The sequence below is a fragment of the Equus caballus genome, chromosome 6 (assembly GCF_041296265.1).
Source record: "Equus caballus isolate H_3958 breed thoroughbred chromosome 6, TB-T2T, whole genome shotgun sequence".
Taxonomy (NCBI): domain Eukaryota; kingdom Metazoa; phylum Chordata; class Mammalia; order Perissodactyla; family Equidae; genus Equus; species Equus caballus.
Window position 1 is genome coordinate 23,865,038 of NC_091689.1, and position 22,968 is coordinate 23,888,005.

Consider the following 22,968-nt stretch of genomic DNA (forward strand, 5'->3'; position numbering starts at 1 on the left):
TTCTAAAATCTGAAAATGTCGAACTCTGAAACGCGTTTAGTCCCAGGGGTTTCTGGTAAGAAACTGTGAACCTGCAGGAGTTTTTTGGTTTTTTTTTTAGTAAATAGTAGCAAAAACTTTTTTAGAGTGGGACATGAGGAACAGAAGTAAAACTGGGTCCCTGTTTTATGAGGTTAACGGTTCGTTGAAAAGGAAACATGCTGAGTGACCAGTAGGGCGGGCACAGGTGGGGGTGCCTTAGAAGGCAGTCACCCAGCAGCCACCCAGAGCCATACAGTGTTCTAGCTGGAGACTGGTGGGCATTTCAAACTGGTTTGTGCCAGTTTGTGTTCTGCATTAATGGCTCTGTGTCCTGGGAACAGGGGTCTCCGGGGGAGAAGGAGGGCTAGGGCCACAGGGTTTGGCAGGATGGGGCTGATTCACCAAGCTCCACCTCACCTAGCAAAGGAAAAAGCACGATCTGAGCAGGACTCCTGGCTCCTTATACAACCTTACACAGGGTCAGCACCCGCCCTGGAGCCATATGAGAGAACAGTGCAGAAACCACATGTTTCTTTAACTTTTGTAACTTCCCCGTGTTTGTGACGGGTTGTGTCACCTCTAGTCCGTTTCCGCATACTGATCAGCACTTACAAACGACCAGTCCCATCCTGAGAGAGGCTGTCAGGGTAGAATGTGGACACCCACCTCATTGTCGGGACCCGTGCCAAGGTCCCCAGGTCTTGGCAAGCAGGAGCGTTGATAGTGTGGTGGGAGCAGTCCGTCTAAAGTGGCTGTTCCTTCTGGCCTCAGTCTGAGATGCTGAGCACTGGAATCATATGGTTTGTTTTCAATGGATCATTTCCCCGGGTAGTTAAGATATAAAAACAGTAAATGAGGTCTTTTTCATTGTATTAAAAGTTCCCAATAGGGCAAAGATGGAGACCAAATTTCCCTTTTTCTTTGCGAGTTAGTTTCTGTTTAGCCTGAACTAATATCGCATAGCGGAAGCGTCCTTACAAATTTTTTTTAAAACCCTGCTGTCTAACTGCCATTACACTGAGCACAGGAAATCGTGTTATTTATAGTTGTAAAACTGTTTTCAGGCAAAGTCGATTGGAGTATCACCTGATTCAGATGAGGTTCTTATCTAGTTTCTGCAGAATTAGGAGGCGAGGTATTGGTATAATGTGTTTGCTCCTCAAAAGGCAATGTTCAGGAGGCATTTCTTATCCCGGAAAAATCGGACTGTGTGACTCAGCGAAGGAATTGTTTATGACTAGTTACTCATATGCCAGTGTTTCCAAAATATCTGTTCAAATTTAAGAGTCTTGATCTTGGAGCCCCAGAGGCCATGAGGTTCGAATTACTAACCTGCTATTGACATAAGCCTGTTACATTTCACTATATGTTAGACATGGGGGAGGGAGAAGAGGAATTTTTATGACCTTCCTGTTTTTACTCTGGGCCACCCAAATTCTAGTTTGTTTGTTTGTTTTTAAATAAAGAAGCTTATTTTCATGGGATGGGTTGCCTAGAACTTTCGTTATTCAGACTATCTAGATAAAATTAAGTCAATTAACTTCTTTCTCCGAAGTTAAACAAAGCGTAATGTTGACTACATCCAAGATTTAATAATTCAAAGTTGCCATCTGTTTGATTGCAGACCGCTGCTGAAATCCCCTCCCCCCAGCCAGACTCCAAAACAAACCACACACACACACACACACACACACACACACACACCCCCCCAACAACACAACTGTGTATTCTGAGACTCATTCATTCATTTGAGGGAGGGCCAGAGTTCCAAGAGGTTTTCTCCTTCACTGTAACTTGACAACTTTAAAGCCCATTCGTAAGTAGTTTTGCCTTGACTCTGAATGCAACTACTTTGTAGTAGAAAAGTAACAATTTAAGTAATTTAAACTATAGTGAGGGTTTACTTTAAATTTTAACCCAAACGTTTCATCTATATGTCTGTGTGATGGAGCTTATCAAACCAACGTTGTTGGATCCTCAGCCCCTTTTATCTGTGGCAGGTGGGTGTGTGATTTTCCCTGCAGAAGAGAAATAAGGCGTGCGTGGGCTTCGGGTGTGGGCTGTCACCCCAGCCTCCACCTCTCTCCTCTGAAATTGCCCCAGTGCACTTTCTCCTCATTGGTGCCTCAGCGCACTTGCCTTCCCTTGGGGCTTTTAGACTTAATCTGTGCTGAATCCACACTGCTGGGTCTGCAGCTGTTAGAGACGATGCTGTGTGAGTAGTAACAGCAGGTAACATTTCCAGCGCCTGCTGTCAGCCCTGCGTTTTCTGCAGAAGTCTTTCCCTAACGCTTGTCATAACCCCAAGAGGTAGTTTGGTAATCTCTGCCTTACAGATGAAGAGGAAGCTGAGGCTCAGAAAGGCCAGGGGACTTTCCCAAGTCCACACAGCCCACAGGCACCGGGGCCAGTTCAGACCCAGGCCAACAGCCTCGGAGCTGGTGCTGCTGACTGTCACCACTGTGCACATTGCTTCCGACAGAGTCTGGCGGACGGTCACCTGCTGCCAGCTCCTCTTCGCAGCCCGGGCCTCACAACCCCAGGATCAGGGCTAAAGGATTTCTTGTTCCTAAGGCAGCCTCTTAGGACACAAGTCCTTGCTCCCCGAATACATACTGAGAAGTCTTCATTTTCTTGAACATTTCCTTTCTATTTCTGGTAGTTTTCAGACCAAAGAACATTCACTGGACTTTATTTTTCTAAATAAGGAAGAGAATAGTAGAAATGAAAGAGCTGCAGCCGTTTCTGTTTTTCTGGGTTTTGTACCATGTGAACTTTTTATCTGTTTCATGTGTCAGCGTGCACCAGGATCTACTGGGATGTACGTCTTTTTCTGTTTTGTGTAGCTCCTGCCCCACCCCATCCAAACAGACAAGCTCGCTGAGGATAGAAGTGCTGGCTTCAGTTTCCTGCCTAGCTGGTTCTAGGAGGAATATAGGAAAAGGTGTCACTAGTTGTGTGCTGCCTAATACAGGGATGCCCTGGTGCAGCTGGAGTGTCCTGCCTTATTCTGAGAAGGAACAATTTCAGCATTTTGTGACATCTTAAGGGTGTGGGGTTTTCAGGGAAGACCCTGCATGGAGCTGGTAAGGTGAAGGGAGTGGAGCCCAGATGCGTTGGCTGGAGGGACCTGTCACCTGAAGAGCTGCACAGGTGAGGCCAGCCGTTCTCACCTGTAGTCACACACATGCTTATTTGTGGCCGTCATGCTCTTCTTTGTAATTCCACCACATTGGAGCTCTTGAAGGCAGTGGGAACATTCACTCGTCTCAGACAGAAATTAGAAATGGGTTAACAGCCAGAGGAGAAATGTATTTGCATAGAGGATACTGTGCAGCATCTTTATTTATGAGCATCAGTGTGTGTGGTTGCTAAGCCGAAGTTTGTGGTGTGCAGTTTGAATAGGTAAAGGTTGTTAGTCGTTGCTCTCCATAAAGTAACATGAGTAATTTGCTTCCTGATTGATATGTTTATTATTCGTATTGGTATGTGGGGCACTGTTAAGAGGTTTATCGTTCTGAAAAGCAAAGTCAGGAGATTTCCAGTAGTAAAACGGGGAAAGAGAGCTCTGTGGACAGTCTAGGCAGAGTTGGTACCCATTGCCTCTTGGGCTATTCTTTTAGGTCCCCCAAGAGGAGAAGATAGGGGGCCAGCTCCTCGGGGCCCACGGGTCCAGCCGCGAGCATCTTTGCAAGGTGTACAGGCTTCTTTGAAGGCTGTCGTTTTATCCTAAAATTCCACAGTAATTTTACAGTCTACTCCATAACTCATCAGAGTTGATTTTGATGGAAACTTGATGTTTTAAATACCAGCTAGACTTTAGTGTTTACTTTTGTGTCCTCCAAATCTTCAAGTAAAATGATAAGGTGCGTCTTGTTTATTTTGTGGCTTAAGCACTTGCCCCCCGCCCCCTCCAGACCTGTGCCCTGAGTCTGTGGCTGTGCCGTGGGGAGGTTCAACCCACCTGTTCCACTCCGAAGTTTTAAAGCTTTGGTTCAAGGCCCTTCAGACCCAACGTCCCTTTTTTATAACAAGAGTTTAACATCCTCCATCCTCGTTACTAACCTGAGATGAAATTCATGGGTGGTAAAATCTACCAGCACACGTAATTTCAAGTCAATATAATGTTTTAACTGTACCATTAGAAGGAAATAAAATGAAGGTAAGTTGCAGTAACAGAATATCAGTTTCGGTCTAGAAATGCCCAAGTCTCAGTGTTGCAGAAGACAGATACAGAGGTCAGATGCGTGCGCAGACCTGGGCCCAGCATGACAGCTGCAGACATAGGCTGATGCAGCGGTGTTGTCCTGGGACCCAGACATCACTCATTATGTTGCTGTCAGTGATGTGACATTTAAAATGGTCACTAACTTTTGGGAAAGTTTTGAACAAACCCAAGTATAATTTTCCCTCAATTTCCACGCCGTTTGCATTCCTGGCATATTGAGTGTACGTTAAAACTGCGCAAAACGTATTTTGAGTTTGTTTATAAGTTTATAGATCTGAAAGTTATCAAGTGGTTTTTCTATCTGCCTGAAAAGTCAATGGGAAAGTTCTTCATTATGCAGGCCTGTCTGAATGCAGGGTGGTTGGTATGCCACGCACAGCCTCCTAAAGGCCATTAGTCCCCACTGCGATCACTGTGACATCCCAACCCCCCTGCCAGCATTCCCAAAATGCTCTCTAGAGAATTGGCACTCCCCCCATTGACAACTGTCACTCCAAGGCGTCTTCCCCTCCATGGCATTCATAATTACAGGCGTGGCCACAGAGTAGGCCGCTCGTTGGAGGAACTTACTGTAATTGCACAAGCAAGGTTTTTGGGAAGATGAGCATTTCTTTTGAGACTGGACTAAAATGCATGTGGCAGCCGAGGGACCCGGGGGCTCCGGATGCAGGGTGCAGAGGTGGCGTGGGCCTGTTCGTGCCGCTGCAGGAGAATGCCTCGCTCATTCCACTTGGTTGCTTTGAATAGCAAACTATTTTTAGAATGTACTGCATATGAGGGGTTGGAGGTTTACATAGAAAACAAAAGTTGGTGGCCGTTGCCACTTCCTGTAGCAAAAGCAAGATGGGAAGGAGACGCTGTGTCACGGCCTCGTCGTCCTCTGCACCGACCACCGTCTACTCCAGACTGGAAACGTGCAGTGTATCATAAGGCCCTTTCACACGGGCCTGTGTGTGTGTCCTCCAGTGAATCCGAGATTCCAAGCCTGCCCCGTCAGGAGCTGCATTCCTTCATCATTCGGGGACTTATCAGGCAGGACAGAGGCCCCTGCTTGTTTCTAAACAAAACTGGTTCTTTGTCACCCCTTCAGGCTTCAGCTGCCTAGTATTCCTATTACATTCACATGAGTGAACTTTAAATATGTGCCTAAGCTTTTCCCCAAAAGTTATAAACTATAGTTAAAACATATCACGTGTCCTGAAAAACAAATGCTACCAGTTTTTCAATTCTGCTTGATTCTAACACCTGGAGGCCAAAATGAAGGCGTGTAATTCATGCTAAAACTTCCTCCTGTTTGTGGAATGCTGCACAGCCGACAAATTGCTTGTCTCTCTGAACAGCCCCGTGTGGCATCATTTCCACTTTACATGGATGGGAGCAGACAGGGAGGTGGCAGTCACTGGGGTCCCTCACACATGTCCACAGCCCAGTCCTCTCCCCCTTGACACAGACGTCATTCTTAATGTGTGGTGACAGTATCTTCCCACGCAACTCTTCTAGAATGTCCACACCCGCCTGAGCTGTCATTCTGGTGCTTCTCCAGACCACAGGGCTTTCTCAGCCCAGATGAATGACTTGACAAAGGGGTCTCAGTCCCATTTCCTAAGAATCGCCCTGGAGTTGTGGCTCATAAACCCCTTCCGGCTTCCATGTAGAATTCTGGACCCCCTGGGTGTAACTGCAGAGTTTAAAAGCAGACTAAGAATTTGTCTTGTTCTGCGCCTCTCTTTGCAGCAAAGCTTCGAAGCCCAGGAAATGGACAGCCAGCCAGGATTCCCTGAGGTAGTGTGGGGCTTTTAGAAAGCGATCGGTCTGCCTCCTGTGGCACCTTCTGTCCCTTCCAGGCAGGCAGGACTTCTGTTCCTCCAGTGTCAGTTTCTGTTCTTTGAAGAGCATCACCTGGGAACCTCAAGTAGTTAAACAGGATACAGATAGAATTATTGCTCTTCCAGCCCCTGGACATCACTGGAATTGGGGTGCAGGGTACTGGGGATGGTGTGTGGCTGCCCCACCCTCCGGCAGTGTCTCCTGCTGCTCACAAAACCCCCAACCATAGGCAGGACGTAGGCAGGTAGGCAGGACGTAGGCAGGACGTCAGGTAACGATGGAGCCAGGGCAGAGCATGCCCCGAGGGCTCTCAGCTCTGTGAGCCTCCACCAAGGGCTTTCTCCTGTCCCAGTGAATGAATTCTCTTTCTAGCTCTGCCTGGCCTCAACCATCAGCCCAAGTTGGCTGTCCCTCAGTTCCAGCCCTTATCTTTGGATGTCTGTCTGGCTACAGCCTGGAATTTCTGGTGCTCCGAGCAGGAGGCCTATGCAGGTCCGTGGTAGAACGGGGCCGTATCTGACTGTTGATCCCGCTGCTCTTGTGTCCTGCTCTGGTGGAACTGCCTCTGCTCTGTGGTCCCATCTAAAACCAGAGCCCACGAAGCTCTTGGCACAGGCAGAGACCTGTCACTGAAGTCACTCCTGCTGTTGCCCACGACTTCTGCACACAGCTCTCCAGCCTGGCCGGGTCTGTGCCTTCAAAGAGGACCTTTCAGTGGGAGAAGCATCACTTTGGCTGTCTGTTGCCCCAGCCAGCCTGTGTGCCCTGTGGCCAGGCCCCTGGCTGTGGCCCTCTGTCCCCTGGCCTCTGCAACACTGTAGGGGTCCCTGGCTGTTTTTAATCATTTGTTTAGGAGGCCCCGGGAGTCAGACTTGTGCTTCTTAGTGTACTTTTAGTATCTCTCATCTCCATATGTATCAGCTCAGTATCAGAGTGCTGTCATGTTGATCTAGGGTAAAATAAAATGTACAAGTGGGACTTTGGAGTCTGGGGTTCAGCTTTTTAGAATTATTGTGAACCAACTTAGTCATAAATGGAGTCTTCTCTTCCCAACCTTCTCCACCGTCGAAGGGTGCCTTGCTTTAAAACCCCATGTCTGTACACCTCCCTGGGATTCCAGGCCAGGACGGTGGGGTCCTTGTGGGGGAGAGTGAGGCTGTGTCCCCTGTCAGGGGAGCTGGAACTCTGGCATTCCCCACCAGCATTCTGGGCGTTCCTGAGAAAAGCCAGGGAGCCTGGATCTCGTCAGAGAGGCCTGGCTAGGTCAGCGCCTTCCTCCCCTCCTCCCTGACCCAGAGGGCGGCACTGGGAACCAGGGGTGGCAGCAGGGGTACAGGGAGGGCCCTGGATGGGCTGGAGGGCAGCCCTGCGGCGGGTTTTAGCAGCAGAACCACAGCCATCTTCTGGCAGCAGTGAGCATGGGTTTGGGGCTCCCTCATTTCCTTCCTCCCTCTCTGTCTCTCTCTGTCTGTCTCTCTGGCTCTGCCTCCCCACCCCCACCTCTTCCTTCCTTCCTTTAAAAATTTTTGCTATTTATTATGAAAAATGTCAAACAACCCAAACGTGGATGGGATAACAGAAAGCAGAGGTCCCCCAACTTGCGTGAGCACCAGCACCCCTAGCGGGCGTGTTGAAGCCCAGATGGCCCGGTCCACCCCAAAGTTTCTCACTCAGTGGTTCTGGGTGGGGCCTGAGACTCTGCATCTCGAACAGGTCCCAGGTGATGCTGCTGGGGGGGTAGGGGGCACACCGTGAGAGCCCCACGTCCCACCAGTGGCCCCAACAGCTATCAGCTGACATCCTCTTAGACCCCACCGGCTCCTTGATCCAGGTTATTTTCAGGCAAATCTAAGCGAGATCACGTCATTTCATCCTTCAGTATTTTAGTATGGATCTCAGCAAAGATGGTATTGGACAGAGGAGGAAGAATTCAGGTCCAGAGCTCTGCCCGTTCTGGAACCCGTTGAGGGGATGAGCTGAGCTAGGCTGAGGGTTTGCCCTTGCCTTTCCCTGCTGGCTCCTGAGGGAAGGGGAGGGAGCTGCCCGGGACCCGGTGAGGCCGCACCAACAAGCCGTAGGGATCGGAGCCGCTGCGGTGTGAACCCAGTGCCCGAGATCCCAGTGGACAAGCTTGGTGCTGAGTCAATTAACGAAGGATCCAACGACCTCCAACCGGAGCCAAGGATGATGAACTGACAGAGGGGTGCACAGTCTTGTTTTCTAAACCTCTTTTTCAAGCCCTGTGCAGTGTATGCTTTGTATCCTAAATTCCATAAATCCGTTTACTTCTCTCCATCCCTTCCATTTGACCTTGAGATTGGGAGCTTGAGAGGATTAATGGGGAGGCATGCCCCAACTCTGAAGCCCACCCAGGCCTTGGGGGTAGACAGGCGTCCATAAGCAGCACTCGTGGGTGTGTTCAATTTTGGGTACCATCCTGCGTTCACGAGCACCTGGGTGGTGACCAGGTGGGAGGGGTTCTTCGCCAAGTTCTCTGGCTTCTGGGACCACCTGGGCCTCTGGGACCTTGGGCTCCTGAGCTCCCTGTAGTCCTCTGGCCTCACTGCTCTGCTTCATCCTTTGTGTTCAGTTCTGCCAGCGCCTCCCGTTCATGTTCATACGCTCGCTTGCCCAGAAGCAGCCTCTGCTCACTTCCTGGGTTTCATACCACCCTCCCCACCCCTACACCTGCTCCCACATTTCAGCCAGGTGGCATTTCTAAAGCGAAGTCAGCCCCCACCGTGTTCCTTCTTCAAACCCTTCAGTGGTGCTGCCTTCCTTCGAGAGAAGGTTCCAGACACAGGGCTGAGAGCTCGGGCCTGCTCCCCAGGCCTGGGGACTTCGCCGCTGGGTCACATGCCCCTTGCCGCCACACACCCTGCCCCAGTTCTCTCTTCGTGGCTCTTGAGGGTTTGACTTAAGGCGCGTGTCCTCCGGGAAGCCCCTTGACATCCGGATCGGGTTAACTCCTCCTCTGAGCAGCTCCCAGCACATTTTACTTACCCCTCTGTAGCATTGGTCACTGGTCCACGGTCACCGATTGCTCTGTCTGCAGCCCCTGGGACTGGGGACCCAAACCACACCTTGAAAGTCCTTCCCCGGCTGTCTAGTGTGGCCCCAGGCTGGTGGCCTGGGCTTGTGATGGCCAGTAAGCTGCCGTGCCCTACAGCGAAATTCAGAGAGCGAAAGTCAGCGACTGGAAATTCTCCAACACTGATGTGGCTCCAACCCCAAGCACGGGAGTTTCTATTTTACAGAAGCGTCTGTCGTGATGGATTTGTCCTGCTGCACAGAAGACCGGCCTGAGGCGCCAGACCCCTGGGACCACCGCCTAGACAGGAACGGGCGGGCGGGGCTGGGCCTCCCGCGTGATGCTGGGGGGAGATGAACTCATGTTTGTCTATCACCACGGCGACCGTAGCTGTTTTGTAATTTTTGTTCATTTGATGACTTGACCTCTCTGGTGTTTTCTCTGGTGACTCCATGGTGGGCATTTGAGTGATGGGTATCTGTTATGCTCTGTGTTGCGTGTTCTTGGCAAGTGTCAGGGTTTGAGGATGAATTGTGTTGTCAGGCATCTGCTGATAGTATTTTGTGCCCACAGAGTTGGCTGTGCGCAGGTTCTGTACCAATTTAACGTTGCCCAGACATCCGTTGGTGCTCAGTTAGCCAGATTCCCAGAAGCAGGCCTGATGGGGATCACTTCCTGTTTCAGGAGCATCTTGCTTTCCTCGTGTCAGTCACCAGAGCATCCTAAGCCATGTAGGTGCCTCAGAGGTGGCCATTGTCCGGATTTGGAATTGCATTGAATTGCAAATTTATCTCCTTCCTAAATTCTAATCTAAGGTGGAGATTGTCCACAGTTGATCTGTCTTCGAGGTTGGCTGCCTGGTCTCCTCGTAAGGAATTTATTCCATAACTTGGTTCGATTGTGTGGTTCGTTTATCAACCCAAGCCCAGGTCCCTCAAATCGGGGCTGATTGGTTTTTAGTCTGTTGGTGCCATTGTACTCAAGGACAGGACAGATGTACTGCGCTGGATGAGAGGAGCAGAGGGGAGGGTCGGCTGTGACAGGAGCACTTTCCTGGGGGGAGGGAGGCCCCCAAGAGTAGGGGGTCTGATGGGACGTTATTTTGGAGGCCTGCCCATCTGGTGGGGAGGCCCTCCCAGGTGGCAAGGACTACCCGCTCACATAGGTGGTCTCTTCCAGGATCTTTGCTCCAATCCCAAGCAGAGCTGGACCACAGTAGGGTGGGGGCTTGATGGGCAGGCTGGGCAGGGGGTGACTCCCCTCTGGTCACAGAGACATTCACACTGTGAGAGCAGGAAGCCCTCAGACCTCACCTCCTTATATCTTAATTATCTGTTGCTGCATAACAAGTATCCACAAACTTAGCAGCTTCAAACAGCATCCATCTGTCATCTTAGTTTCTGTGGCTCAGAGTCAGGCCACAGCCTAGGTGGGTCCTCTGCTCAGGGTCTCACGAGGCTGCAGTCAAGGTGTCAGCCCAGCTTTGTGCTTTCCAGAGCTCAAGGTCCTCTTCCAAGGTCACACAGTTATGGGCAGAATTCAGCTCCTTGCTGTTGGAGGACTGCGGTCCCATTTTCCTGTGGGCCATCAGCCAGGTCTCAGCTCTTAGAGGCTGCCCACGTTCCTTGTCCTGTGGCCCATCACAGGCCCTCTCACACATGGCTGCTTGCTTTTTCAAGGCCAGCGGAGTCTCTCGGACTTCTAGACTCTCTTTTACAGGGCTCGCCTGATTAGGTCAGGCCCACCCAGAATAATCTATCTTTTGATTAATTCTAAGTCAACTGATGAGTGACCTTAATTATTTGTGCATTTCTCTTTGCCCTATAATGTAACCCAAGCATGGGAGTGACATCCATTCCACTCACAGTTCTGCCCACACACCAGGGGAAGGGATTATGGGAATCATGTACACCAGGGGCGGGACCTTGGGGACCACCCTAGAATTCCTCCTGCCACACTCTTCCCCCGTCTGCCCCTCTCGAAGCCCCTTCCTTCTTCCAACCCCTTTCCTCCTCCTTACATTCTCCTCCTCTCCTCCCCTTCTTCCTCCTCTGCGCCCTCCCTTCTCTTTTCCCAACCCCTCTTCCTGTCCCCCCCTCCAGGCTGATGGGTTTCAGCTGCCTGATCTTGGACACGAGGCCAGCAGGCATGGAGCCCATTCCGCCCCCAGGAAGGGCCTGGAGTCAGGCTGCGCTCGCTGGGAACGCCGTCCTCTTGCTGGCCGGTCGGGGCTGTAGGAACTCAGTGTGGGCGGGTGTCAGTTTAATGAACCTTCTCCCAGCCCCTCCCGCCCTCCCCTCCAGCTCTGCCAGATCTTTTTATAGACCCTGAGGGGCCCTTCACAGTGTAACATGGTTTAGAATGTTGAAAGTGGTAATGAGGTCTCAAAGTCCTGATTCACTTGTGATTTTTGATACCCTTGATCTGAGAGACCTGGGCTTGGGTGGATGAAGGAACCACGTGAACCAGCCAAGTTATAGAATAAATTCCTCGTGAGGACACCAGCCAGCCAACCTCTGACAGAGCAGCTCTGGTCGCTTTTCAACTTAGATTAGAATTGAGAAAGATGATGATTTTGTAATTCAGTGCAATACAGTCATGAGGGGGGAGGTGGACGTCCTTGATGCCAGGACCCACCGTCTAGACCTGAGGCTACGGGGCAGGGTGCCCACCCTTGGGGAGAAGCTGGACGACGGGACACTTGGCCACCTCACTACTGGCCCTACGACCACTCCACAAGCAGTCTGGCCATCTCCGATGGCTCTGTTTTAAGATGATTAGGGAGCAGTCTGAAAACCGTGTCTACAGAACTGTTGTTGGAAGAATTACAAGTATATTCCCCCAAAACATTAAGTGGAAAGAAGGTGGGATTTGTTGGACCCAGAAGACCTGAGTCTGGGTACACTGCACCATTGACCTCCCTGTGCTGTGGTCTGCCTGGAACAGTGAAAATCTGAGGTTTGTAAAATGTGGATCAGTGTTCAAGTGCCAGGTTGGACGGCATTGGTTGGCCCTGATCAGGCTTTTTAAATGTTCTGAAGTAGAATATAGCTAAGCAGCTACAGGTTGTCGGATGGTGAAATGGAGGCAAATTTGTTGTTGTTGTTTGGTGAGGAAGATTGTGACTGAGCTAACATCTCTGCCAATCTTCCTCTATTTTGTACCTGGGATGCCACCACAGCATGGCTTGATGAGCAGTGTGCAGGTCCACACCCAGGATCTGAACCCACGAACCCCAGGCCGCTGAAGCAGAGCATGCAAACAACCATTACACCATGGGGCTGGTCCCCAGTTTTTTTTTAATGTAACTCTTCTGACAGCTGGCACCGTTCCACCATGTCTTGAGAAAAGATGGGCTTCCCCACACTGTTGGAGGGGAAGCTGAGGCAGCAGGCTGTAGTGAGACGTGACTGGACAGGAATTCTGGAAAGCAGGGTCAGACCGCAGCCCCGCCCTCAGACGGATCTGACAGCCTCTAGGGGTCTCCACTTCCTGCTCTGTAAAGGGAGCGTTTGAACCATTGACCTGCAGTCGTGTCCAGCTCTAATGCTCTTGCTCCATGCATTAGTCTGTTGTAGCTCCAGAGGAAGGCAGATTGCCCAGCCCTGCCACTGACTGGCTGTGTGACCTTGGGCAAGTTACTTACCCTCTCTGTGTCTTAGCTCCCTTATCTATAAACTGGAGATGGTAACAGTATCACCCTAATAGGGCTGTTGCAAGGAGTACATGGCATAATATATTAAAAACCTGTAGAATAGTGCGCACTTGGCATTTAGTAGGGGACTGATAAACAGGAGCAATCATTATTACTCTGACTATTCCCAGTGTCATTCCTGATGACCCTTTTAACTCTTGTGAGTCTGTGATGCCTTGCTGTGTCTTTATTAAATTCTGAACAGGATTGTCTTGCAACAGCATCGCTGTTGACTGTGTCCTTGACAGGAGCTGCTGGTCTGCCTCCTAATAAAATTTCCGGGTCTGTTTCAGGCGGAGGCCAGGCTGGCGGCGAAGCGTGCGGCCCGGGCCGAGGCTCGAGAGATCCGAATGAAGGAGCTGGAGCGGCAGCAGAAGGAGGTAACGCTCAGACTTCCCCGTCGGTCCTTTTCACAGACGGTTTTATTTTAGGTGGAGTGTGCACATGCAGGGCACCTGTCCGCTTGACGTTGCTCGGCACCGGAACACACTCATGCCCGGGACTCTTGTTCAAGGTCAGGCCAGGGAGTGCGCATAGCACGCATATCAGGCGTGCCTGTTCCAGACTCCACCTGTGGGGTCCCGAGGTGAACCCCCTGCACACAGCCGCTCGCTGCACACATCTTCCCAGCCCAGCTTTCTGGCTCAAAGGAGCCGAGATGTGCTGGCTCAACTTCGAGGTCTAACTGTCGAGCAAGAATCCTGATCCTCTGAATTAAAACATGACAGAAGAACAGGTTATGATGCTCTAAAACTAACCAGATTATTTTGTTTAAAAATATTTCCCCTGCGGCTTTATGGTTTTTAACAGCTTTCATGATGCCTAAAGTCTGAATGTGACACAGAGACCAGAATACACGCCGCGGGTGAAATAGCCAGAGAAGAGATTGCCCCCCTGGGAAAATGGATAGTGCTGTGTTTACACACCTGTTAATGCTGTTTGCTACTTATTTTCATCGTCTTGAGCTGGAGCCAGAAGTCACGTGGACAGCATGAGGGCTCCTGAACTTGCTGTTAGAGCTGTGAGCTTTTCCATGACCTTGAAGTCTACATGGCAAATGCAGTGGGTCTCGATTCTCTGTTCTCCTGTGGGCCGTGCCCTGAGGGAGCGTCCGCACCAGACCCCACCGAAGGGCTGTTCTCATTCAGAAGATCTGAATTTAGTGTGTTGCAGAGATGTAGCCAGCTGCATCCCCCACCCCAGGGCTGATTTTCATACCCAGGGTCTTGTTTGGGTCACATGGCCACGTTTTAAAAGTCGAGCCAATGTTTTAAAACTTGTGAGATTTCAGCTAAAACTCTGGGTTTCCAATTTCTCTTAAAACCATTGCAGATTCCACTGCATTCCCTGTAGGGGGTGGCCTCTGGCCACCAGCCGGAGACACTCATTGTCATTTCCTGCCTGCAGAGTTTGTCACTCGGCATGGAAATGTCTGAGAGGGGGAGGGGCATGGCCAGATTTGAACTGGGGGAGGACACTTTTTGGCATGGTTTGAAGAATGGGCTGGAGATTACTAGAAACTCAAACCCAGGACGTTGGTTAGGAAAGTCATACCGCAGTCCTGATGATGGTGATGGGGACAGGAGGGGACGTTGTTCCTGAGAGAAAGGCCACACCGTGCTCCAGCAGTCTTTGGGAAGTGGCTCGAGCACATGAGCAGCTGCCACGCTCCCACCATATTTTAGGTGTCACTTGTCGTGTGTTTACATGTAAATAGAGACTAAACAAATATTTGGAAGTCCCTCACCGCTTCTCCCTCATTGTTGGAAATACAAATACAGTTGTAAGTAAGTTTCGTTTTTATGGTATTTGCCTCTAGAATTAATTTAGTCCTTTTAATTCAGTAATTTTCTGTGCTTTTTTCCTCCTAATTTACTCAGAGAAGCACGGATTTAGCATTTTCTCAGTGCCTTCCCCCCCTAGAATTGGATTTATTGATTTAAAATTGGAAATAGACTCCTGAATTTTCATTTTAATTATTTGCACTGTACAATTGAACTGGAACTTGGGGTAAGGCCTGAGGGTTAACATGAAGTGCCTCCCTCCCCATTATGTTGGTTACGGGCGAGGTTCGGCTCTAATGGGGATGGGAACCTGATTAACACCGGCCATAAACCTCAGCATATCCCTGGCCAGGAGTGATTATTGAAGATGATTCAAAGACGCACATTCAGGAAAGTCTCCAGACAGAAGTACTTAGAGTGGGAGGTGGAGAAAAGGAATAGATCTTGTTTTGTAGAACTTTGTCACATACCTGTCTGAGACAATGTCCCCCATGCTTTAGGAGCCATCCTGACACCAAGCAGCTTCTGTGCACTCAGATGCTGGTATAAATAGTAATGGTTGGAGGCCGCCTAATGGAATACTTCTTTTAGCCTGAACTGGTTTTTAACAATAGGTATTTTAAATGACAAATTGCTTTTTCAAACTGCCTGGTGTCAATGTCTCTTTAGAATATTGTTCTTTCAGTAGATACTTGCAAGCCCACTGTGTGCAGGACACCGCTGGCCCCCTCCGCTCTGCTTTAGAAGCCAGTGTGGCAGTGGGATGTTAAGGTCGTCACGCAGTGGGCAGTGGGCCATGATTTCTCGGGATGCGTCACAGTTTGTGGCACTTGGTTGCTTCATTCTCCAGCGCCAGGAGCCGCCCACCCTCTTAGTGGCTCATTGGTTCTAATCGGCTTGCCTGGTTCTCCAGCAGTCCTCCAGGCTTTTTTATATTAAGGTCATAAAAGAGTTGTAAGAAGAATTTTCCCAAATATTTTGCTGCTCTGCCAGGTTTTGCCACAGTTGATTGAATGTCAACACCACGCCCCCCTCCTCCCCTGTTAGTAAGAATTTCTGGTGGCCTGTGGCTGTTCTCTCAGCTCTGCCATGGGAGCTGAACCAACAGGCTCAGGAAAAAGATGACAGTGAATCTTTAAGGGGCCCCACCTTTGATTTTCATGGTGGTATGAGTAATCGTTTTATCATATTTCTCAAGTCTAAGAGAAAGTCACTTTCACCACAAATACAAATGTAAAATTTCTACAAAATCAAGTTGAAAATGAGTTATATAGTCTTTACAAGCTTTTCTATCTTCCAAAGTATACATTTAGATAAAATATGTTCTATCCTTAATTATGGATAGAATTGATTTAAATATTTAGATGATAATATAAGCAGCTTATCACCCACAAAGTTCTTTGCAAAAGTTCTTGATTTAGAAAATAAAAGCTAAGGGGCCGCCCGGTGGTGCAGTGGTTAAGTTCCCACGTTCCACTTCCGTGGCCCGGGTTTGGCCAGTTTGGATCCCGGGTGCGGACATGGCAGTGCTTGGCAAAAAGCCATGCTGTGGTAGGCGTCCCACGTATAAAGTAGAGGAAGATGGGCATGGATGTTAGCTCAAGGCCAGTCTTCCTCAGCAAAAAGAAGAGGATTGGCAATAGTTAGCTCAGGGCTAATCTTCCTCAAAAGAAAAGAAAAGAAAAGAAACGCTAGGAAGAATTAAGCCAAGAAACCATCTATTTGAATGATCTCCTTTAAAAGGCAAGCATGCCCTTCTCCCTTTGAGTCAAAGGAAGTCCTCTTCTGTTCCATTTTCATTCTACAGCCCAAGAGTAATCTGTTGCTGAACTGCATTTCACTTGCAATATTTCAGGCAGCAAAAATGCATTTGGTACCCAAAGATGGGAAACTTTAAGTTTGGCCGTTTAGTTTTGGTATTGTAAAATGGGGGTGGGTGTCGCGGCAGGGGGTAGTAAGATGTGTGGAGGGTCCCAACCGCCCCTCACAGTAGCCCTTTGAGGTCCTGGAAGCCCCCCCTGGACATACAGGACAGGGGGGCCCCGAAGAGTTAGAGAACCCATCTGGTCGAGAGGCAGCTGGGTGGTAGAGCCGAGATTTGAACCCGGGCCTGTGCGCTGGCAGAGCCCAGCTCTTGTGTGGCACGGCCTGACCTCAGGTGGTCAGGGCCTGCCAAGGAGCTCAGGATCTGCAGAGAAAATCCAATTAAAACCTGGGAAATCTGATTAAAAATGCCACAGTTGCCTCTCTCAGTCACACACCCAAGTGCCGTCTGGTTAGTAGATGGCGTTAGAATTTTGAAATTCTTCATTCTAACAGTATGTTTCACGTTTACTATAAAGGCATTTAAGTGGTTCACAGGCATCAAATGTTCTGTCCTATTCAAGTTCCATGAAATGTCTTCATGAAAATAGTGTGGGAATTTGGGTCCCCTCAGCCTTCGGCTACACAGCAGAGGCGCGTTCAGACGTGGGGGCAAAGTCTCCCCGTCGAGTGGGGTTTAAGCTGTGAGAAGACCAGGAGGAGCGCTTGGCTTCGCTCGTGAGGAAGTACCTGAGGTACCCGTCACCTTTCTAATTTATCCCGTGTGGGTCATTCGTCCGTCTGTGCTCACACTCCTCCGACAGGCAGTGACACAGGGAAGCTGTCTTCTCTACTGATCTCAGACTCTCCCTTGGGGTCAGGTCACATGCCTGGTGACCAGCACCCATGCTGTGAATTATCAGGATGTGGAGTGACAACCTGGTGTGTCTTAGGGAGAAAGCAGAGAAGCTAACTCTGATGACACAGCAAGTGGGGACACTGAAGGAAGGAGCCACAAGTGGGAGAAGGCAGGATGGGCAGGAAGCCATCCTTGGGAGATGACAGCCAGACCGAGGAGGGGTGAAGCGTGGAGGGAGACACTCTGGCTCTGCCCTGCAGTTTATGTTGATCTGGTTCGACCAGCAGCACTGACTTACACAAACGACAATTTTGCCATCATAAACTTAGGGTCTTTGAAACATGAGAGCATTACTGTCTATTTAAAGTTTATGTCTGCTTCTTCAGAAAAGGGATTCAAAAGTTTTTAAACAAAGTAGGTGTATATTTTATTACTCTGAGTTTTATTTACAGGTGTGGAAAATGACCTTAGAGAGATGAGACCGTTTTCCCCAAAGCTAAGAAAATGGCGGAGCCAAGGTTCAAATCTAGATCTAAAAACACTGCAAAGCTTGCATTCTTCCTACGACAGCCTCTGCCTCAAAATCAAATACAAAGTCAAGAACAAAAACAAACACACACAAAGGGCACAGTCAGTATGTTAACCAGGGACTGCAGTTGGCTGTGAGCATGCTGACACACACAGCCAAGGGGGAAACAGAATAATCCACATGATCCCAATCACTTTACAACTGGAAGCATATCTTGAAAAACAAGTTTTTTTTATTGGTGCTGAATTCGAGGCACAGTATAATAAACACAAAATAGGCCATTTTGTTAGCCAGACTTTTGCAGAGAACACGGAAGCCATAACTGATGTTCATCCAGCTGTTTCTTCATTTGACCCAAGTCCAGGGGTGGGGGAGTGTACACATCTGTGCACGTGTGTGTGCAGGAGCATTTGTGTATACATCTAGAGAGATGAGTGAGACAGGCTAACACGGTCCGAACTGCAGGTTTGGGACACGCTTTAAGGATCTAGGGAGGTGTACAGACAGCACCTCTCTGAGCCTCTCCTTTGCATATCACATCTCTGGACCTGACTATTATTAGAACTGGTAACACAATTTGAGGTTATACAATCTGATAGCCTGGGGCACTGGCATTTTAAGTTGTTGATTAAGTGGAAATGAATCTGCTTTGGAAGACCAGTGTTTAACCAGGAGGGTTGATATTTTGGTGTAATAATTGAGAAACGTGATCCCTGTTTGCATCTCTTGGCAAGCCGTCCCACCTCTACACAGGTGTTTCTGAGCAGGGCCGAGGGTTTCCTTGAGAAGGAGGTCAGATGGGCTGAAGGTGGACGGAGCCTGTGGATGTCTGGAGAGCAGTGACCATCCTTGGGGGCTCGGGAGAGCAGGAAGCTGGTGACACCATCTGGAGGGTTTCAGAAGCAGATTGTGGTTGAAGCCACACTGGTGCTTGGGATCCTCCAAGGCCAGCATGGAGAGTGCAGAGGGAGGAGAGGTGAGCAAAGAGACACCAGTGTTTGAGGAATATGGGCCTGTCATCAAGCCCCAGCAGACCCTGAGGACATGGGGGCCCGTGAACTGGCTGCGGATCTTTCCAGACTGCCCAGCCAGCCCCAGCCCTCTGTGACAGCCCGTTGCACTCTCCATAGCGGTTCTCTTCATCTGTGCAGATGAGGAGGACTGACAACGTTAGCTGTGCTTTTGGAGCCGTTTAAAATGATCATGAGCTCCTTTTTGATGGATTTATTAGGGAAGATGAATATGTAGATATTCTTTGGGAAATCCAAGTGGGCCTTTTGCTTCGCATGAGAACCTGCACTAATGGGGGAAAAAATGGTGATACGATGATCAGGTGATACGATGACCAGGGTGCATCTCTTTTGTAGCTACTGACTTGATAAACATTTTTGCTGGAGGTCCTGTTTTAATATAGTGATAATGTTGACTACAGTCACCTGTGCTCACTCATATAAGGCTAGAAACACCAAGTTTCCAATCTTATAGTTTTGGCAGCATCTTGAACAATGCCTGAGTCGGTCAATGTTTTGTTGAATGAATGAATGAATGGAGTAGATAATCTTACCTAGCGATCACTGCAAAATTAGGAGAACCTGTGAAGCAAACTGATATGTCAGTGTGTGATCATAAGCTTTTTAAAAAAATATTTCAGGGGCCGGCCCCATGGCCGAGTGGATAAGTTCACGCGCTCCACTTCAGCGGCTCAGGGTCTCGCCAGTTCGAATCCTGGGCGCGGACATGGCACTGTTTATCAAGCCCTGCTGAGGCGGTGTCCCACATGCCACAACTAGAAGGACTCACAACTAAAAATACACAACTATGTACCGGGGGGCTTTGAGGAGAAAAAAGGAAAAATAAAATCTTAAAAAAAAATGTTTCAGTTACATTTTAGTGATTACTCTGTTTAGCTGGAATTTTACTGGTATTCTGTTCGTATCTGCATGAATCAGAACGTGGAAGCCTCTTTCTTCACTGTTTGTGAATTTGACCAGTTGACTTTCCAATTAAATTTCTGTACTTTTTTGTTTAACTTTTATCACTGTGAAAAGAAATTTTAAATTGAGGATGAAGATCTCTTTCCCATTAATGGTAGAAGGTGTACAAAACTCTGCGTTAGAAAGCAGCAGGATTTTTATAGAGATTCATGTGGGTATGCCCATGTTTTACCAATATATCTAAAATAGAATGTAAAATCAGTTATAAAATTACTATTTCAATGAGACTTCAAAAAAATTTTTTTAATTCATATTTTACCAGTGTTGTTTTTTTTTTCCAATATGGCTTTTATGCATATTTCAAGGTGCTTACAGAACCTTTCTTTCTGATGTTTCTACTTCTGTAATTGGATTTTATATTTCTTTCTCTGTTTCTTTTGCCCTTCTCTCTAGATCTATCAGGTTCAAAAGGTAGGCACTTCCGTCTTTGTTTTCTAATTTGCATGTACTGTTTTTCCCTTGCCAAGACCTGGTCACCTTTCAGAAATAACGCCTCTCGTGACAGCGAAGTTCTTACTGCTGCTTTTACTGCTTTGTTTATGAATTGGCTTGCACAAGAATGCTTCCTTCCCTACTTCTCCTCCCACAAAAAGCGGCTGTCCGGCAGACACATTTCCAAGTATTAAATGCTTTCCCATCTCCATTTTTCTCAAGAAATTAGAAAATTGTTTCTTTGAGAAAAAAATGAACTCTAAGACAAAATAAAATCACATTTCAGAATTTGGGAAACCTTTTGAAATCAGATATTTAAAGAGAAATATTGTCCTTCCATATAATTTTCTTAGAAAACCTTTAAAATATCAATGCAAATTACCATTCATTAAGAGATTATTGCATATTATTTAAATATCTGAGTAGAAAAGAGAATGATGATAGAACAGCAAAATCTAATAGCTTAAAGTAGACCTGTGCTGTGTCCCTCATATTCGGTTAACATGCATCTCTGTTTCCTAGTTATTATGTAGAAGCAGCTGAGGTTTAGAAATAAATACATTGAGCAGGCCGGCCACAGCAAATAAAGAGAAAAACAGCCAAGTCAGTGTCTCCTGATTCAAAAGTAATGTAGGAAGGAGTGAGCGAGTTCCCTGAGAATTTATAGAATGTGTACACAATGGTCTTTCCCATAAATGAATTCAGTTTATGACTTATGACATCTGCCCTAGTTGCTTTTTATAAATCTATTTCGTTTATAGATAAAGAAAAACTATATTTTTCTTTTAGAGCAGCTAAGAAAATCAAAATAAGGTGACCGTTTCAGAGATTAAAACATGCAGGGCCTTTAAACAGTCTCTGTAAATTTAAAATTCTATCATTGGATTCCTTTACTGGCGACCATTCCAAATTGCCTTTCCTTCCTGCTGGCGCTCACTCCGTACAACTGCTATCCCCAAGAGTGTAAAGAAATCAGTGAAGTAGGTACCAGAATCTGTTTGTACTTTGTTAGTTTTTGGAGGGTCCAAGTATCGAAACATATGTTGAAGCTGGATCCGACCCATGCTTGTAGAGGCTGGGTCAGAATTTCACAGGCGGAAGGCAGGGCTGACGAGGCTGGGAACCCTCGCTGTGATGCAGGAGGATGTAACTGTCCAAAACCCAGACAGGGGACTCTGTCTGGGAATTTCCACTTCGGTTCTTTTGTTTCTAGTCCTACATCACTAGTCTTGTCTTTTTGCTAGCTCACCAGGGACACATTGTCAGAACTTTGTCAGAATGCTGATTTGTATACAAAGTAAAACTAGAGGGAGCTGAGGAAGCCCTCACTGGGAAAACATTGATACACATTTTTATAACAAAGATGGGTCCAAGAAAGGGAAGGCTTTTCTAGTCGCTAAGATTTGTGAAAAGGAAAAGGAGGTGGTAAATGCTCCCTCCCAGCCCCTGGGCTGTTTTGCGTAATGGTTTCTCTTCTGTGGAATCGAAGCTATTTCTGAAAGTGGAGCACCTTTGCATTCTTCTGGCTCTCACTTCCCTCTGCATGACTCACCCGCTAATCATAGTAGTTTACATCTCAACCATTGTATGCTTCTGGAGTTTGCTGTGCTGGCCTGCTAGCTAACATCAGAACTACCAGTAAACTGCACCTACTGTTTCTCGGGGTGCGCTCCTCCATAGATGACATGAAAATGTAGCTCGAGTTACAGCGGCTATTAGTAAGGCCACCCGTGAACTAGATGGAAGATTTTCAATACTGATCTCACGAAAAGAGCAATCGTGTGCAGTACTTGGTATATAGAATTGGCAAAAAGAAAAATAGAGAAACTGAAAAAAAATAGAAAAATAGAAAAATAGACTTCTTTTGGAATTTAAATTTTTGCGTGAGTTTATTTAGGCTCCCTTCCTTTTCTAAAACATATTTTCTTTCTACCTTTGAAATTAAGCCATGAGATAAAGGAGAGTTGATGGCATCACATTTTACAGGTGAAAAATCTGAAATTTGACAGAGTGGGGCTAACATTAATTGAATGCAAAATAGCTTTAAGCTGCTGCATTTCACATAAATTGAAGTTAAAACTGTGACTTGCGGAAATGCGGCTTTTCTTTCTTTTCTCAGTTTATATTCTGAGGAAAGTAACTTCCAGAAAAAGATCTGACTCGCATACTTTTGGTATTTCAGTTCTGCATTGGCTAAATTTTTTAACGTTGTTAAATTCTTCCTAATTTTTCCTCTTCTAATTTTCTACTTACTGCCATCTCTAAGAGAAAGAGGCAAGACCGTCGGAGAGCCGGATAATTTCAAACCTGTCCACCCTCCAGAATAAACTGAAACTAAACTGAACGTAGCAGCCGCGTGTTTTGGGCGTTTAAAACCATCTCACAAATTGTCTTGTACTTTTCACACAAAGTTTTTTCCCTCTGATTGTAAGATTTTAATGTGCAAAGGGGAGAATCACATCTGTGTTATATGATACGGAGGTTTGCTTGCTTGTTGCTTGCTTTTCTTATTGGAAATTGAGGGAAAGGGAGAAAAAACAAGCAGAACTCCACTATTTGAGACTATACCTGGGTTCCCACCCAACTTTGGAATTACTAAAATAACAGGAATAGCCATTCTGAATCTGCCTTTCCAATTCCAACTTGGACCATTGTCATTTCGACAAGCGAGGTGAAAGCGTGCAGGCGTTAGCTAAAGAAACGCCACACATAACTGGGGAACATCAGTTTTTTTCCCCCTGTGCAAGGACCTCTTCTGCAGGCTAC

At 47.7% G+C, this 22,968-nt stretch overlaps 1 protein-coding gene across 50 annotated transcripts in view; it reads left to right on the forward strand.

Moving 5' to 3' along the window:
• Nucleotides 1–22,968, forward strand: part of LRRFIP1 (LRR binding FLII interacting protein 1) — a 138,557-nt gene that overhangs the window by 60,833 nt on the left and 54,756 nt on the right. For 40 of the 50 annotated variants that reach the window (XM_023642685.2, XM_023642686.2, XM_023642687.2 and 37 more), the window contains 2 exons: nt 13,095–13,181; nt 20,164–20,181. In XM_023642685.2, the coding sequence (XP_023498453.1) occupies nt 13,095–13,181; nt 20,164–20,181 (105 nt within the window). The remainder of the gene's footprint in view (nt 1–13,094; nt 13,182–20,163; nt 20,182–22,968) is intronic. The other 10 variants (XM_023642678.2, XM_070269582.1, XM_023642681.2 and 7 more) reach the window with 1 other exon arrangement.